Consider the following 18722-nt stretch of genomic DNA (forward strand, 5'->3'; position numbering starts at 1 on the left):
GCGATTAAAACTAGGGCCTGGAGGACCTGCCTTGTTGATAGTGGTGTTAAGATAGTGGTGTTCAGCGCTTTATTTTGGACAGACTTCTCCCCATCTTAGCTACTGTTGTATCAACATATTTTGACCATGACAGTTTTACAATCCAGGGTCTCTCCAAGCAGTTTAGTCACCTCAACTTGCTCAATTTCCACATTATTCATTACAAGATTTAGTTGAGGTTTAGGTTTTAGTGAAGGATTTGTCACAAAAACAATGCTGTTAATTTTGAAATAATTAGGACTAACTTATTCCTTGTCACCCATTCTGAAACTAACTGCAGCTCTTTGTTAAGTGTTGTAGTCATTTCGGTCGCTGTAGTAGCAGACATGTATAGTGTTGAGTCATCCGCATACATAGACACACTTTAATGGCTTTAATCAAAGCCCGTGGCGTGTCATTAGCAAATTAATGAAAAAAGTAAGGGGCCTAGACAGTTGCCTTGGGCAATTCCTGATTCTTCCTCGATTATGTTGGAGAGGCCTCCAATAAAGAACACCCACACAGGTCACAAAGCTGAAGTCAAGTCTGACTTCGTTTTGTTAATCATTAATCGTTCACACAGAGTGCTTTTGTTTCGGGCCCAATGGAGACGCAATTTGATGCTTTCCTTCGGCTAAATGCCTTCACGGCTAAAATGAGGCAGCGATGTGCAAGGATCCAAAGTTATGTTTTGTGAGGATGCCTGGCGATTTGTTGCTTTGCATTTGTCTATCACCAAACCCCGCAAGGGAAAGGAAGTTACCGGAGTCGACATGACAGACAGACAGTGATCAGAGGAAGGAAGTAATAGCAATAGCTGTCAATGGCACAGCGTACAGCAGGGAACATAGAAGAAACCCACAGTAACCTAACAGCTGCTGTGCCTGGTTCCCTGGATAGGCTTGTCAAAGCCTGCATTTGACAAACAGGAAAGAGGGGCCGACAATCAGTGCAGGATGCAGAGGTCCCTAGAGGTGTTTTCTCACCCTTTCTATTCCTCTCTGTCTCCGTCTGTCTCTCTCTGTATATCTCTCTCTGTCTCTCATTTTTCTCTTTTTTCAGCAGCTCTTTCTCTCTCCCTCAGTTCATTTGGGAGGATTTCTGAACCAGCTCCATCTCTTTGTCCCACAGCCATATTTAAAGAGGCCAATTATCCCCGATCATTCCCTCCATCCGTCAGTCGTTGAGAGGCAGCAAGGGGGTGGAGGATCCACTCAATGGCTCAGTAATCGCTGCCTCTTTATCATTTATGCTTATTCATTTGGCAATCACTTCGTCATTTTCCCTCTTTCTTAAAACATTTGATTGTTGACACGAATATCTCAGACAAACATGTTTCCTAGTTGCTTCTTGCACTTGCACTAGCTCGCTGAGAGGTTCCCAAACTAAGGGTCGCAACCCCATGTGGGATCCTGGATAGAAATGCACTAAGAAAGTAAAAACGATATATTATAATATCTTCTTTTGTATCTCAAAACCATTGTAATGTAAAACCACTATTCAAATCTAAAAGATCAAATTCAATTAGAGAGTGTCCTTAGATCGTGGGAAAAGGCCACACTTGACCGTTGCACTTGAATCATTCCCATGGAGAATGACTAAGCCCGCTACGCTATGAAACCCCACACTGTTGCAGAGACCTTGATATTACCGGCTGCAGTTGATATGGTGAGAACAACGATTGGGGAGGCAGAGGCACAGAAACTCACATCAATAACTGTCAGAGGCCACTCTTAAATTAGGAATGTATGCAATTCCTATCAATCAAGAGTAAACTTTGACCGAACGAATCAAAAACTACGCAGCTTATGCTCTTCCAAATGGATGTTGGCTGTGAGGGCTGAGATGCCCATGCTATGACTTCTGTACGATATATATGTTGGGGGGGGGGGGAATGCTGTTCACGAGGACATACTGTTCTTTCTCAAGATTCCCGAGCATGAAACGGCACAGAGGATGTTCAGTGTGCTATATTGACAAAAACAAACAGATTGCGTGTGATGAAATGGTGGGCTTTTTGCGCAGATGGGGCTCCGTCTATGGCGGGATAGCCTCTGCACTCCAGTTATGAATGTGTCTGCCTCTGCCAGATGGACGCATTGTATGATACAACGAGAGCAACTGGCAGTCAAAAGGGCCGAGCACAGGACTCAGAGATACACTGCAGCAGGTAACTTCCATTGTGAACCACATCAAACCACATGCTCTGCTCGCACGCCTGTTTGCGTAACTAAGTGGAGATATGGGATCAAGAGTATGACAATGTCCTATTTCACACAGAGGCTTGGCGGTTGTCAAGGGGGAGTTTTGGAAAGATTTTTCACACTGAGAGAGGAACTGGTCATCATTCACAATGGATGTAAAAACATAAATAAAAAAACAGACTTTCTAGGTAATGAAAATAGAATGTGTCTCCTTGCCTATGTAACAAAAACATGGAGTGACCGAATCAGTGGATTCAGAGGAAAGAATTCTCATTGGAGAGATCCTTCACAAAAGCGAACCATGCCCCCTTGCTTCGGCTGTGCATGTTTGCTAACAGAAAACAGCATCAGTAAGTGTCCTACACGAGTGATGACTGCGCACCTCCATCGCTTGGAAGAGCACTTTGGGACCTACTTCCCAATCCATTTTTACTGTGATCCTGGCTCAGTTGACATGCCGGTAAGTGAAATCTCCCGACTTCCGACTTCAGTGCGTTCAAGATGCCTAGGAACTCCAAAGAAAATCGAGCTCTTGACTGGGTTAAAATACATTTGAACGGTCTTCCAAGTTGGAAATCAAACTCGGGAACTAGGGCCTCTTTCTAGAGCTCCGACTTTCCGACCTGAAGATCACGGACGTCATGATTTGACCACGTATTTGACCACTGATGGTGCTTCCAAGTTGTCTTGAAAGCACCATCAGTGCTCTCGTCTGCATGAAAAACCAAATATTGATCCAGGTTGGATGTGAGAGCAAAGATGAGGTCCGCACTGTCAACCACGCCCGCTGACTTTGAGAAGCTCCGATTGGACAGGCAACGACCACACCCATCTCACTGGTGGTGGTGAGGTAAGATACATTGTGTCAGACTCATTTGCAATTGACTGTCACAGCCCCACGTTAAAAAGTAAATATTGGCTGTTAATTACATAATTTCCGGTCATAATTTCCGGTCTGTTGTTTACTCCTGGCTGAGAGCGCACCACAACATCAGGAAGTAGCATTTTCCACTCAAGCATGGTGGTGAAAAAGTATGCAAATTTTCCGTTCCCCCACCGTTGAGCCCTTAAATCGAGTTATGGAGGAGCTTGACTCCTTTTCAGACTGAATGGAGCTTGTTTTATATATGAGCCAGTCCATGGGAGACGCGGGTTGTATTCCCGACTGGGCTGACTGCGTCGACGCCTAGAGGTAATACGACATCAGGAAGAACTGCGCCCTCTAGGGGTCTCTGTGCTAGGGGTATTGGCACAGTACCTGAATAACGCTAATCAGCCGAAAGTAGATGATTCAAAAAGTACTCCGTGTAGATGAAGTGGACCATAATTTCTCTCCCTACATGCACATCGGGCTATTGCTTTAAAGGCAATGGTCTAAGAATGAGGCCGATACCATAAACAAATCTAGGAAGGATGTTTTTCTAATCTTTTAATTAAATGAGTGTTTTTCTTCACCAATCAGTTTTTCAAATCAGATGCAATTGGGCCTTCCACTATTCCACATCATTGGATTGGTTGTTAAATTGCACAAGCATCCATCACCCCAGGCACTTTTTGCAATATATCATCTCCGTCCTCGTGGTTGGCATATCATAATGGAATATATCATTCAGAATTAATGGCTGAGGCTTATTACATGAAAAATCTCATCCAACTCATCCTCGAACATCATCTTACTCATCGTAATGATTGGGTCATGTGCTCAGAAAATCCTACTTGATCCCATGGGACGTTGTCGCGATGAGACCAATATGAAAACCCAATCTTACTCCACACATGCTGACCTGATCTAAGTCCAGCTGATCTGAAAAATAATCAACAACTCATGGTGAAAAATATAAATACGGTCGCTAGCGTTCACCGTGTATTGCAAAACAACAAAGACCAGAAGATCCTCAAAGCAAACACATTTTCCACTGACCTGCAGTGTGTGTTTGTGTGTGGCCGACTAGTATGTTTGATGAGGTGCCAGGAACTGATCAACGCTGCTATGCCCATCAATGGGGCATTGGCAAAGACCTCACCTCCAGCCTCACCTGTACATGCCAGTGTATGAGCAAAGATTTTAAATAATTAACAATTCACATCTTAACACCTTGGCTCAATTCTCTCTCTCGCTCCCTCTCTGTCCTCCATAACTGTCCTCTGGTGAGATATGATAGTGTCCTGGAAAATCACAATTTAATTGAAACTAAATCAATGGGGCAGTAAGCAGAGTACAAAGGCAATGTACTCTCCATGACTGAAAATGAATGGAAGACAGCTAAGACTATTGGCAACTGGCGGAGGATCCATCACCAGCCAACGCAGCAGATTTATGGCAAGGAGACTTTAACCCAGTGGGAGATTTTAGAGTAAAACCATATGATGAATTAGCATCAGCTAGCGGCAGAATTTTTTTGTTTTTTTTACTGTGCCACCCACATATGTCGTCCATTACATACAGTATCCCACAGTCTCCCTTGAACATGAATCTTTCATCCCATCTCTACCGCATATTCCACATCTACTTCCCACATGCAGCTTTGAATGCCAAGTCTCTCTCTCTCTCTCTCTCTCTCTCTCTCTCTCTCTCTCTCTCTCGTGCTGCGTGGACAGGAGGGGAGTGGTACAGGAGAGGGATGGCCGGACAGGGCTTTCAAAGATGCATTAAAGAGAAAATCCTCCATAACTGTCCTCTGGTGAGATACGACAGTGTCTAGCAAAATCACCATTTCATCAAAACTAAATCAATGGAGCAGAGTACAAAGGCTGTGTACTCTCCAAGACTGAAAATGAATGGAACAAGGACAAACTCACTCATCATCACAAACTGTAAGCAAGCTAGTTACAGTGCCTCCATCCAGCTCCATATTCTAGCCCGCCAACTCCAAGTCATGCAGTTACATCCTTCCACCATCACCTGGGCCATGGACTACCTCACTGACAGGCCGCAGTGAGTCAGACTACAGAACCACCCGGGCTCAGACAACATCATCACTAACACAGGTGCCCCACAAGGGACGGTTTTGTCACCATTCCTCTTCACCCTCTACACAGCAGACTGCCGGGACTCCCAAGCCACCTGTCACTGTAACGTTCGTCGTCTTCCTCTGATGAGGAGTAAGAGAGGTCGGACCAATTTGCAGCGTGGTAAGTGTCCATTTTTAATAAGATAAACTGAATCACCCACAACTCAAGTGAAACCAGGCTACCTAAATATGGTTCTCAATCAGGGACAACGATTGACAGCTACCTCTGATTCAGAACCATACCAGGACAAACACAGAAATCTCAGAAACATAGAAAAGGGAACATAGACAACCCACCCAACTCACGCCCTGACCATACTAAAACAAAGACATAATAAAATAACTAAGGTCAGAACGTGACAGTCACCTACAAAAGTTTTCAGACAATTCAGCCATTGTAGGCTGCATCATGAAGGATGACGATTCCCTATACAGGGAGGACATATCCTAATTTGTGGCATGGGGCAGCCAAAACCACCTGGAGCTTAATGTGATTGACGATAAGCTGCACTGGAAAGAGAACACCTCCATGGTTTTAAAAAAGGCTCAGCAAAGGTTCTTCTTTTTAAGGAAGCTCAGATCTTTTGATGTCTGCTCAAAAATGCACACATTCTGTGGCTAGTGTCCTGTTTTACAGTGTAATCTGCCTGGGAGGATGCAAGGCTGGATCTAGCATCGGCACCAACCAGGACAAATTAGAGACCATGCTGGATAAGGCAATCCTCAAAAGGTGTAGAAGTTGAGAAGCCAATACTCCACAGTACCTGGCTGGAGCATCACAGTGTGATGGCAGACAGATTAACTTGACCTTCAACAGAGTTTTCTTACCATAAGATATGAGGCTTAAACACGGACTGTCATGCAGGTGAAAGAGGACCCAAAAGCGACTTAACAGAAACAGAGTTTATTAAAGTCCAAAACGGAATAACAGAAATCCTCTAGACTTGTAGAGGGGAAACAACTGGAGAAGCGACCACAGACTGCAGGTCGCTTCGGGTAGGCGCAGGCCGTAGTCGACTGAGACACCTGCTCACACGCAGCATCTGATGAAGGCACAAAACACGACAGGACAGGGTGATACACAATCACGGCAAAAACACGACAGGACAGGGCGAAACACAATCACAGCATGGTGAATACAATACAAGGAACCGACGGGACAGGAACGGATCACAAAGGAATAAATAGGGACTCTAATCAGGGAAAGGATCGGGAACAGGTGTGGGAAGACTAAATGATGATTAGGGGAATAGGAACAGCTGGGAGCAGGAACGGAACGATAGAGAGAAGAGAGAGCGAGAGAGTGAGAGAGGGAGGGGGAGAGAGAGGGATAGAAGGAGGGAAAGAACCAAATAAGACCAGCAGAGGGAAACGAATAGCATGGGGAGCACAGGGACAAGACATGATAATAAATGACAAACATGACAGTACCCCCCACTCACCGAGCGCCTCCTGGCGCACTCGAGGAGGAATCCTGGCGGCAACGGAGGAAATCATCGATGAGTGAACGGTCCAGCACGTCCCGAGACGGAACCCAACTCCTCTCCTCAGGACCGTAACCCTCCCAATCCACTAGGTATTGGTGACCCCGTCCCCGAGAACGCATGTCCATAATCTTATGTACCTTGTAAATAGGTGCGCTCTCGACAAGGACGGGAGGGGGGAGGGAAGACGAACGGGGTGCGAAGAAAGGGCTTAACACAGGAGACATGGAAGACAGGATGGACGCGACGAAGATGTCGCGGAAGAAGCAGTCGCACAGCGACAGGATTGACGACCTGGGAGACACGGAACGGACCAATGAACCGCGGAGTCAACTTACGAGAAGCTGTCGTAAGAGGAAGGTTGCGAGTGGAAAGCCACACTCTCTGGCCGCAACAATACCTTGGACTCTTAATCCTGCGTTTATTGGCGGCTCTCACCGTCTGTGCCCTGTAACGGCAAAGTGCAGACCTCACCCTCCTCCAGGTGCGCTCACAACGTTGGACAAACGCTTGAGCGGAGGGAACGCTGGACTCGGCAAGCTGGGATGAGAACAGAGGAGGCTGGTAACCCAGACTACTCTGAAACGGAGATAACCCGGTAGCAGACGAAGGAAGCGAATTGTGAGCGTATTCTGCCCAGGGGAGCTGTTCTGCCCAAGACGCAGGGTTTCTGAAAGAAAGGCTGCGTAGTATGCGACCAATCGTCTGATTGGCCCTCTCTGCTTGACCGTTAGACTGGGGATGAAACCCGGAAGAGAGACTGACGGACGCACCAATCAAACGACAGAACTCCCTCCAAAACTGTGACGTGAATTGCGGGCCTCTGTCTGAAACGGCGTCTAACGGGAGGCCATGAATTCTGAATACATTCTCAATAATGATTTGTGCCGTCTCCTTAGCGGAAGGAAGTTTAGCGAGGGAATGAAATGTGCCGCCTTAGAGAACCTATCGACAACCGTCAGAATCACAGTCTTCCCCGCAGACAAAGGCAGACCGGTAATGAAGTCTAAGGCAATGTGAGACCATGGTCGAGAAGGAATGGGGAGCGGTCTGAGACGACCGGCAGGAGGAGAGTTACCCGACTTAGTCTGCGCGCAGTCCGAACAAGCAGCCACGAAACGGCGCGTGTCACGCTCCTGAGTCGGCCACCAAAAGCGCTGGCGAATAGACGCAAGAGTGCCTCGAACACCGGGATGACCCGCTAACTTGGCAGAGTGAGCCCACTGAAGAACAGCCAGACGAGTGGAAACAGGAACGAAAAGGAGGTTACTAGGACAAGCGCGCGGCGACGCAGTGTGCGTGAGTGCTTGCTTAACCTGTCTTTCAATTCCCCAGACTGTTAACCCGACAACACGCCCATAAGGAAGAATCCCCTCGGGATCAGTAGAAGCCACAGAAGAACTAAACAGACGGGATAAGGCATCAGGCTTGGTGTTCTTGCTACCCGGACGGTAAGAAATCACAAACTCGAAACGAGCGAAAAACAACGCCCAACGAGCTTGACGGGCATTAAGTCGTTTGGCAGAACGGATGTACTCAAGGTTCTTATGGTCTGTCCAAACGACAAAAGGAACGGTCGCCCCCTCCAACCACTGTCGCCATTCGCCTAGGGCTAAGCGGATGGCGAGCAGTTCACGGTTACCCACATCATAGTTGCGCTCAGATGGCGACAGGCGATGAGAAAAATAAGCGCAAGGATGAACCTTATCGTCAGACTGGAAGCGCTGGGATAGAATGGCTCCCACGCCTACCTCTGAAGCGTCAACCTCGACAATGAATTGTCTAGTGACGTCAGGAGTAACGAGGATAGGAGCGGACGTAAAACGTTCTTTTAGAAGATCAAAAGCTCCCTGGGCGGAACCGGACCACTTAAAACACGTCTTGACAGAAGTAAGAGCTGTGAGAGGGGCAGCAACTTGACCGAAATTACGAATGAAACGCCGATAGAAATTAGCGAAACCTAAAAAGCGCTGCAACTCGACACGTGACCTTGGAACGGGCCAATCACTGACAGCTTGGACCTTAGCGGAATCCATCTGAATGCCTTCAGCGGAAATAACGGAACCGAGAAAAGTAACGGAGGAGACATGAAAAGAGCACTTCTCAGCCTTTACGTAGAGACAATTCTCTAAAAGGCGCTGTAGAACACGTCGAACGTGCTGAACATGAATCTCGAGTGACGGAGAAAAAATCAGGATATCGTCAAGATAGACAAAAACAAAAATGTTCAGCATGTCTCTCAGAACATCATTAACTAATGCCTGAAAAACAGCTGGCGCATTGGCGAGACCGAACGGCAGAACCCGGTACTCAAAATGCCCTAACGGAGTGTTAAACGCCGTTTTCCACTCGTCCCCCTCTCTGATGCGCACGAGATGGTAAGCGTTACGAAGGTCCAACTTAGTAAAGCACCTGGCTCCCTGCAGAATCTCGAAGGCTGATGACATAAGGGGAAGCGGATAACGATTCTTAACCGTTATGTCATTCAGCCCTCGATAATCCACGCAGGGGCGCAGAGTACCGTCCTTCTTTTTAACAAAAAGAACCCCGCCCCGGCCGGAGAGGAAGAAGGCACTATGGTACCGGCGTCAAGAGACACAGACAAATAATCCTCGAGAGCCTTACGTTCGGGAGCCGACAGAGAGTATAGTCTACCTCGAGGAGGAGTGGTCCCCGGAAGGAGATCAATACTACAATCATACGACCGGTGAGGAGGAAGGGAGTTGGCTCGGGACCGACTGAAGACCGTGCGCAGATCATGATATTCCTCCGGCACTCCTGTCAAATCGCCAGGTTCCTCCTGAGAAGTAGGGACAGAAGAAACGGGAGGGATGGCAGACATTAAACACTTCACATGACAAGAAACGTTCCAGGATAGGATAGAATTACTAGACCAATTAATAGAAGGATTATGACATACTAGCCAGGGATGACCCAAAACAACAGGTGTAAACGGTGAACGGAAAATCAAAAAAGAAATGGTCTCACTGTGGTTACCAGATACTGTGAGAGTTAAAGGTAGTGTCTCAAATTTGATACTGGGAAGATGACTACCATCTAAGGCAAACATGGGCGTAGGCCTGTCTAACGGTCTGAAAGGAATGTTATGTTTCCGAACCCATGCTTCGTCCATGAAACAACCCTCAGCCCCAGAGTCAATCAAAGCACTGCATGTAGCACCCGAACCGGTCCAGCGTAGATGGACCGACATCGTAGTACAAGATCTAGATGAAGGGACCTGAGTAGTAGCGCTCACCAGTAGCCCTCCGCTTACTGATGGGCTCTGGCCTCTTACTGGACATGAATTAACAAAATGTCCAGCAACTCCGCAATAGAGGCACAGGCGGTTGGTGATCCTCCGTTCCCTCTCCTTATTCGAGATGCGAATCCCTCCCAGCTGCATGGGCTCAGTCTCAAAGCCAGAGAGGGGAGATGGTTGCGATGCGGAGCAGGGAAACACCGTTGATGCGAGCTCTCTTCCACGAGCCCGGTGACGAAGATCTACCCGTCGTTCTATGCGGATGGCGAGAGCAATCAAAGAATCCACATCTGATGGAACCTCCCGGGAGAGAATCTCATCCTTAACCACTGCGTGGAGTCCCTCCAGAAAACGAGCGAGCAGCGCCGGCTCGTTCCACTCACTAGAGGCAGCAAGAGTGCGAAACTCAATGGAATAATCCGTAATGGACCGTTCACCTTGGCATAAGGAAGCCAGGGCCCTAGAAGCCTCCCCACCAAAAACTGAACGGTCAAAAACCCGAATCATCTCCTCTTTAAAGTTCTGGAATTTGTTAGAGCAATCAGCCCTTGCCTCCCAGATAGCTGTGCCCCATTCTCGAGCCCGGCCAGTAAGGAGTGAAATGACGTAAGCAACCCGAGCTCTCTCTCTAGAGTATGTGTTGGGTTGGAGAGAGAACACAATCTCACACTGCGTGAGAAAGGAGCGGCACTCAGTGGGCTGCCCGGAGTAGCAAGGTGGGTTATTAACCCTAGGTTCTGGAGGCTCGGCAGACCAGGAAGTAACAGGTGGCACGAGACGTAGACTCTGGAACTGTCCAGAGAGGTCGGAAACCTGAGCGGCCAGGTTCTCCACGGCATGGCGAGCAGCAGACAATTCCTGCTCGTGTCTGCCGAGCATGGCTCCTTGGATCTCGACGGCAGTGTAACGAGCGTCTGAAGTCGCTGGGTCCATTCGCTGGTCGGTTCCTTCTGTCATGCAGGTGAAAGAGGACCCAAAAGCGACTTAACAGAAACAGAGTTTATTAAAGTCCAAAACGGAATAACAGAAATCCTCTAGACTTGTAGAGGGGAAACAACTGGAGAAGCGACCACAGACTGCAGGTCGCTTCGGGTAGGCGCAGGCCGTAGTCGACTGAGACACCTGCTCACACGCAGCATCTGATGAAGGCACAAAACACGACAGGACAGGGTGATACACAATCACGGCAAAAACACGACAGGACAGGGCGAAACACAATCACAGCATGGTGAATACAATACAAGGAACCGACGGGACAGGAACGGATCACAAAGGAATAAATAGGGACTCTAATCAGGGGAAAGGATCGGGAACAGGTGTGGGAAGACTAAATGATGATTAGGGGAATAGGAACAGCTGGGAGCAGGAACGGAACGATAGAGAGAAGAGAGAGCGAGAGAGTGAGAGAGGGAGGGGGAGAGAGAGGGATAGAAGGAGGGAAAGAACCAAATAAGACCAGCAGAGGGAAACGAATAGCATGGGGAGCACAGGGACAAGACATGATAATAAATGACAAACATGACACGGACACTTAATATTTTTTCATTTTTTAATAAATATTGATGATGATGTTTTTATGTTTGTGTTTTTATGGTGTATTTATTGGTGATGTATGCATTGGCTGGTGCAATCAAATTTCCCCTGTGGGGATTGATAAACTACTATTTTATCTTAAAGGCGTGATTGACATCGGGAAAAGAGGGTGGGCTATCAGCTGATCATTGATGTGGATGATTGATGTACATCTGCTTGTTGGCTAGCTCGATTTTATTTTACTGACTGTGATTTTACCTCTCTGTCTTTCTGCTGAGTGTATCAGCACACAGCAGGGGGGAAATTATACCACCACCCAAAAGGGCACTTTGGAGTCTGGAAGGGCAAGTCTGGAGTCTGTGCACGTGCCTGCCCCTAGTCTAAGGGCCCGGGGCTGACTTTCTCCTTAGCTAACATATGGAATTGTTTCAAGGTGGTCCTACCAAGGATCAATTGGCTATTTGATTTTGAATGTTAGCACCCCTGTAACGGATACAGGTATCCTGTGTGTGTGTGTGTGTGTGTGTGTGTGTGTGTGTGTGTGTGTGTGTGTGTGTGTGTGTGTGTGTGTGTGTGTGTGTGTGTGTGTGTGTGTGTGTGTGTGTGTGTGTGTGTGTGTGTGTGTGTGTGTGTGTGTGTGTGTGTGTGTGTGTGTGTGTGTGTGTGTGTGTATATCCTGTGTTCTTTTCTCTCCTTCTCCCCTCACAGGTGAAAATCATCACTCCCCAATCAATCATCAATCACCAGTCACCAATCAATCATCAATCAGAAGACACACCTTCTCCTGTTTCCTACCCAATCACAGTTCCTTTCCCTTGGTTCAAATGCCATATGTCTGTAGAGCGCTACGTTTCACTCTCTCCTACTATGTCTCGATCGGTCTTTATGTATTGAGCTATCTTTTGTTTGAGCACCTCTATATCACTTTGTCCTCACCTGTGAGTATTGTTTTTGGTTATGGTGTTTGTTTGCTGGTGGGAAAAGGGGGAACCAAGACAAGTTGCCCATGGGCATACACTACCCGTAGGTAAACTTTGTTAACACTAGTTACAACTGGGTGGACCACCCACTGTATTTTTGGTTAGTTAGCTGTTGTTGAAATAGGCTAGTCTATCTTAGGGGTGTTTTTGAATACTTATTATTTCTTTCCTTGGGTCCAGCTCAGCCCCTTTTCCTGTTTTCCAATAAACCCTGAGATTGACGGTAGATTTCAGTTGTCGTGGTTATTTTGTTCTCACTTTTACTTTGTCACTATTATAAATTGCATGAGTTATGTTACGGGTTTCGTTACCATCCCCCCCCTAGACTGTCGGGCCAAAAGGGATTCGTAACAACCCCTTTCAGTATAAAAATATATATATTTAAAAAATGTATATGAAGAAACATTGACTTTGGCCTCACTGCTACTAGCAGATAGACATGGAGTTAATAAGATAGTCAAAGTTAAAATAAAGAAGTATGTGAGAGATATATGATCAGAAAAAATATATAATAATTTCTAGTGGAATTACCCGTATGCCTTTTATGTGGAAATGCCCTATCCATTTCCATTCATTTTTCGGCCCGGCTCCGGGTTACCTTCAGACTAGTCTCGTGACACTTGTGGGGCTCATAGAGCAAAATGGAGAGTCCCATCTTTCCATATAGGGTCAGATTAGTGTGTATCCCAAACCGTTCGGACACTACAGATGTTTTTGTGAGAAGACCGATTTTTGGGATGTCTCCTAGTTTGACAAACACTGCTGTAGCTCGGCCACCTTCCACGCCAGACTGCGGAAGGCCGACATCGGTGGATTGAGACGCAGCCCATGCAAATCAATAATATCGCTAGCTTAAACACACATTTTGATGGGGATTTTTTTAAATGATGTCTTTATTAAGCCTCGAGAGGAGCATGAGGGAGCCTCAAATAGAAGATATCTGATATCCCAGACAATGTATGAATTTTAGGAATCTGGTGTGATGACATTTGACGTAACTTGTGAGCTAATCAATTACTGGCTTTATCTCCGTGTTCTGTCACACCCTGATCTGTTTCACCTGTCCTTGTGATTGTCTCCACCCCCCTCCAGGTGTCGCCCATCTTCCCCATCATCCCCTGTGTATTTATACCTGTGTTCTCTGTTTGTTGCCAGTTCGTTTTGTTTGTCAAGTCAACCAGTGTTTTTCTCAGCTCCTGCTTTTCCCCACTCTCTTTTTCTCGCCCTCCTGGTTTTGACCCTTGCCTGTCCAGACTCTGAGCCCGCCTGCCTGACCACTCTGCCTGCCCCTGAGCCTGCCTGCTGTCCTGTACCGTTGTCCCTACTCTGGATTACCGACCTCTGCCTGCCCTGACTCTAAGCCTGCCTGCCGTCCTATACTTTTGCCCCACTACTCTGGATTACTGACCTCTGCCTGACCTGACCCTGAGCCTGCCTGCCGTACTGTTCCTTTGCCCCACTACTCTGGATTACTGACCTCTGCCTGACCTGACCCTGAGCCTGCCTGCCGTACTGTTCCTTTGCCCCACTACTCTGGATTATTGACCCCTGCCTGCCTTGACCTGTCGTTTGCCTGCCCGTGTTGCTGTAATAGACATTGGTACATCAACACAGTCTGCACTTGGGTCTTACCTGAAACGCTACATGTTCGTAATAAGTGCTCCTAGACTTGACAAGCAGTTCAGTAACCTGGTCCTTTAATGTGTCAAATTCTGCTTGCAAAGTTAAATGCTCCTTATAAATATCTGGAGATGTCATCTAATTAGGCAATACAGCATGTTAACATAGGCTATCCTTTTTCAGTTTGTTCTCATATGCGGTGTAGGAAATAATTTAACCTCTGATATAAGCTTTCAACGTTTCCCCAGAGAGTAGATGCATAGATGTTTGGGGTTCTATTCGTACTCGCGAAAGAGCCGATTTGACCCAAAACAAAATGGACAAAAGTGTTCATTACTGAGCAGTTGAGAATTTAGCCGCCAATGTCATGTTTTGTCTTATATTGTCTTGTCATTTTGCTTTCCCTTCTGTTCGTTTTCCCCCTGCTGGTCTTTTTAGGTTTGTTCCCTTTTTTCTCTCTCCCTCCCTCTCTCTCTTCTCTCTATCGTTCCGTTCCTGCTCCCAGCTGTTCCTATTCCCCTAATCAATCATTTAGTCTTCCCACACCTGTTCCCTATCTTTTCCCCTGATTAGAGTCCCTATTTCTTCCCTTGTTTTCCGTTTCTGTCCTGTCGGATCCTTGTATATTGTTCACCGTGCTGTGTCTTTGTATCGCCCTGTCGTGTCGTGTTTCCCTCAGATGCTGCGTGGTGAGCAGGTGTCTGAGTCTGCTACGGTCAAGTGCCTTCCCGAGGCAACCTGCAGTTTATTATCGAGTCTCCAGTCAGTTCTCGTGATTACGAGTGAAATTGTTTGTTATGCTTTATTTACCGCTCCGATTTGTCTAGGAGTATTGCATATTTCCTTTTCTGGATTAAAGACTCTGTTTTCGCCAAGTCGCTTTTGGGTCCTCATTCACCTGCATAACAGCCAAGGCGGTCACAGGTTGTCAGCGATTTGAAAGGCCACTTCCAGAGTAACAGGGGTGTGGTCAGATACAACAATTGGATTCTATGAACATATGGAATGGAGAAGTCTGTCATCTACAAGGAAGTAGTGTATGCGTGTAACCGATGAGAAAAGAAGAGGATGCTTTCCCAGATGGATTAAAAATTCTCCAAGGGTCTGAAACTGCAAATTCAGACAAAGGTTCGGACAACTCTAGCGGAGGCTGACAAGGTAGTAGGTTTAGTGGAGGGTAGATGAGGCTGAACTTCATGCCCGGGCAGGCGCGTAGCTGGCGCTTCACAGCTCCGAAGCTAGCCCCCTTCTTAGCCACAGCCATGGTGTAGTCCGCAAATACCGAGACTCTTTTACCCTTGCAGAGGAGAGGAGATGCTTCTCCCGATCTCCTCAGTATGTCATTGCGGACATGAAAGCAATGCGCCCTGATGACAAATGGTCGCGGGGGGTTCTCCATCCAGGGGGCCTTCTACGCAGGGCGCGGTGGGCCAGGTCTAGCAACGGCTTCTCCTCCAGGCCGAGCAGCTCCTGAAGCAGCTGGGCCATGAACTCCGTGGGTCTTGGGCCCCTCCACTCCCTCCGGTATTTCCAGAAGACGAATGTTGTACCTCTGCATTCTACTTTCCATATCTTTGCATCTATTATCGAGGTATGCCACCTTAGTTGTTATTGAGCCAACGTTAGCCTCTAGCTCGCTGATGCGAGAGCTGTGGTCTGTAGCACCGCGCTCCAGCTCCAATAAGGCTGCTCCGTGTGCGTCGAGCTTATTCTGTATACTCCAAATAGATTTTTTTAAGCTTGTCTTTGACCATTGATATCTCTGACCTGAGATTGGTAGAGAGAGTCAATTTTGAGGCTGCCCATCACGGATTGTAGCAGCTCCACAATCAGTGTTCCCGTGGGGCCGACATTAGTCGTAGCATCTGGTGGCGGGGTGAATCAGGAGAGGGTGCGGGCTTGCTGTGGCCTGCTCTTGCAGATTTCATTTCTTTGGCCAGGTAGACGACATTACAAACGTACATTTCTCAGACTTGATCTGAATTGTTTAGAGGTCTCTTCAAGATGCCTGACCAAACATAAATATATACCATTTTGCAAGGTTAAATATATACATTTGGTCACTAACTCAGGGGCAATAGGGAATCGCGTTTTACATCCTTGGCTTCCAACAGCGCCCCGTGAAAAAAAAATATGAAACCATTTTTTACAGTGTCAAGAAAAATTATGTGAACCCTTTGGAATTACCTCAATTTCTGCATAAAATGGTCATCAAATTGGATCTGTTCTTCATCTAAGTCACAACAATAGACAAACACAGTGTGCTTAAACTAATAACACACAAATTATTGTATTTTTCTTGTCTATATTGAATAGATCATTTAAACATTTACAGTGAAGGTAGGGAAAGTATGTGAACCCCTAGGCTAATGACTTCTCCAAAAGCTAATTGGAGTCAGGAGTCCGCTAACCTGGAGTTCAATCAATGAGACGAGTTTGGAGATGTTGGTTAGAGCTGCCCTGCCCTATAAAAAACACTCACAAATTTTGAGTTTGCTATTCACAAGAAGCATTGTCTGATGTGAACCATGTCTCGAGCAAAAGAGATCTCTGTAACATGCTAACATCTCTGTTGACAAGTCTACGATACATAAAACACTAAACAAGAATGGTGTTCATGGGAGGACAACACGGAAGAAGTCACTGCTGTCCAAAAAAACCCATTGCTGCACGTCTGAAGTTTGCAAAAGTGCACCTAGATGTTCCACAGCACTACTGGCAAAATATTCTGTGGACAGATGAAACTACAGTTGAGTTGTTTGGAAGGAACACACAATACTATGTGTGGAGAAAAAAAGGCACAGCACACCAACATCAAAACCTCATCCCAACTGTAAAGTTACGGTGGAGGAAGCGTCATGGTTTGGGGCTGCTTTGCTGCTTCAGGGCCTGGAAAGCTTGCTATCATTGACGGAAAATTTTATTCACAAGTTCTGCAGGAGAATGTTAGGCTATCTGTACACCAATTGAAGCTCAACAGCAGCTGGGTGATGCAACAGGACAACGACCCAAAACACGGAAATAAATCAACAACAGAATGGCTTCAACAGAAGAAAATACACCCAGTCTGAGTGCTGAACTCAACCCGACTGAGATGCTGTTGCATGACCTCATATCCCAAGGATATTGCTGAACTGAAACAGTTTTGTAAAGAGGAATGGTCCAAAATTCCTCCTGACCGTTGTGCAGGTCTGATCTTCAACTACAGAAAACGTTTGGTTGAGGTTATTGCTGCCAAAGGAGGGTCAACCAGTTATTTACAAGGGTTCACATACTTTTCCCACCCTGCCCTGTGAATGTTTACACGGTGTGTTCAACAAAGACATGAAAACGTGTAATTGTTTGTGTGTTATCAGTTTAAGCAGACTGTGTTTGTCTATTGTTGTGACCTAGATGAAGATCAGATCAACTTTTATGACCAATTCATGCAGAAATCCAGGCATTTCCAAAGGGTTCACATACTTTTTCTTGCCACTGTATTTTTGTATATGCCCAGATCACGAGACCCCTTGATAATGTGAGGCCTAAGGAAATGGCCTCTTCTGCCTAATGGTAAGTCCACCAGCGACCCTATGATGAAGTTGCATCAGCTCGCTGCAGTAAATTACAAAACAAACGTTTACAGTGCCAGCCACATATGTCGTCCATTTACATACAGTATCCCACAGTCTCCCTTAAACATTCATCTTTCATCCCATCTCTACCGCATATTCCACATCTACTTCCCACATGCAGCTTTGAACACCAAGTCTCTGAGGATAGCTCCACGCAGCATGCCGTGCCAGCCGCTCTCTTGTTTCGATGGGGGGGAAAAAATCCCAAATAATGAAAGATAAAAGACTAGCTTCCAACCTGAGTTTTTTAGGGATTACACTACAAACAGTGTTTGAATAGATTAACAAACACATTACGAAAAGGGATTCTGTTTGTTGCCAAAGCTCTCAAACATCAGCTGTGGGCATGGTGGGTGATCAGAAGAGGGCCTTCCTGCCTGGTTGAGTCAAATAGCACAGTGGAGTGCAGTAGAGCCACCACGCTCATTACAGCATTAAATTAGATATGAAGAGAAATGTATCGTGATATAGGTCAATTTTGACTTTGAGTTGCAGTCAGATGTACTGCAAACAGACTCAGGAAGCAGAGCAGAGATGCACATACTGTATCATACCATTTTTTTGAGAGCATTAGTAGTAGTTGCTGTCTGTTTTTTGTATGTCTTTGGTACATAAACACAACGATTGTCTTGAAAGATGATCCAAGGCCCTCGGGTAACTTACCACTTGGAAGTCATCGGCACTGCACTCGGCCCCCCGGAAGTGACACGCCAGCAACATGTCCTTGATGTCATGTCCTGTGCGGTCATAGAACTCGCGCATGTTGAATGGGCGGGGCTTGAAGTTGTGGAAGTCAGCTTTGTCCTTCAGGGCCTCCAGAACACTGTCCTCCACCAGGTGGGTGTCCCTAATTTCATATCTAGAGAGGAAGATAGATAGAGAGAGAAGGAAGGAATCGGAAAATAGTTTAGTCACAAACTTAATTGTTCAACATATTCAAAAGTAGGTCAATCGACGCCCTTCCTCCTGCTATTACTCTTCCCACAAAAAAAAGACATG

The 18722-nt window shown here is 46.5% G+C and overlaps 1 protein-coding gene across 2 annotated transcripts in view; it reads right to left on the reverse strand.

The window, feature by feature from the left end:
* Positions 1–18722, reverse strand: part of LOC124021428 (acid-sensing ion channel 1-like) — a 90238-nt gene that overhangs the window by 63047 nt on the left and 8469 nt on the right. For both annotated transcript variants that reach the window (XM_046336626.1, XM_046336619.1), the window contains exon 2: positions 18387–18582. In XM_046336626.1, the coding sequence (XP_046192582.1) occupies positions 18387–18582 (196 nt within the window). The remainder of the gene's footprint in view (positions 1–18386; positions 18583–18722) is intronic.

Source organism: Oncorhynchus gorbuscha, linkage group LG03 (genome assembly GCF_021184085.1).
Source record: "Oncorhynchus gorbuscha isolate QuinsamMale2020 ecotype Even-year linkage group LG03, OgorEven_v1.0, whole genome shotgun sequence".
NCBI lineage: Eukaryota > Metazoa > Chordata > Actinopteri > Salmoniformes > Salmonidae > Oncorhynchus > Oncorhynchus gorbuscha.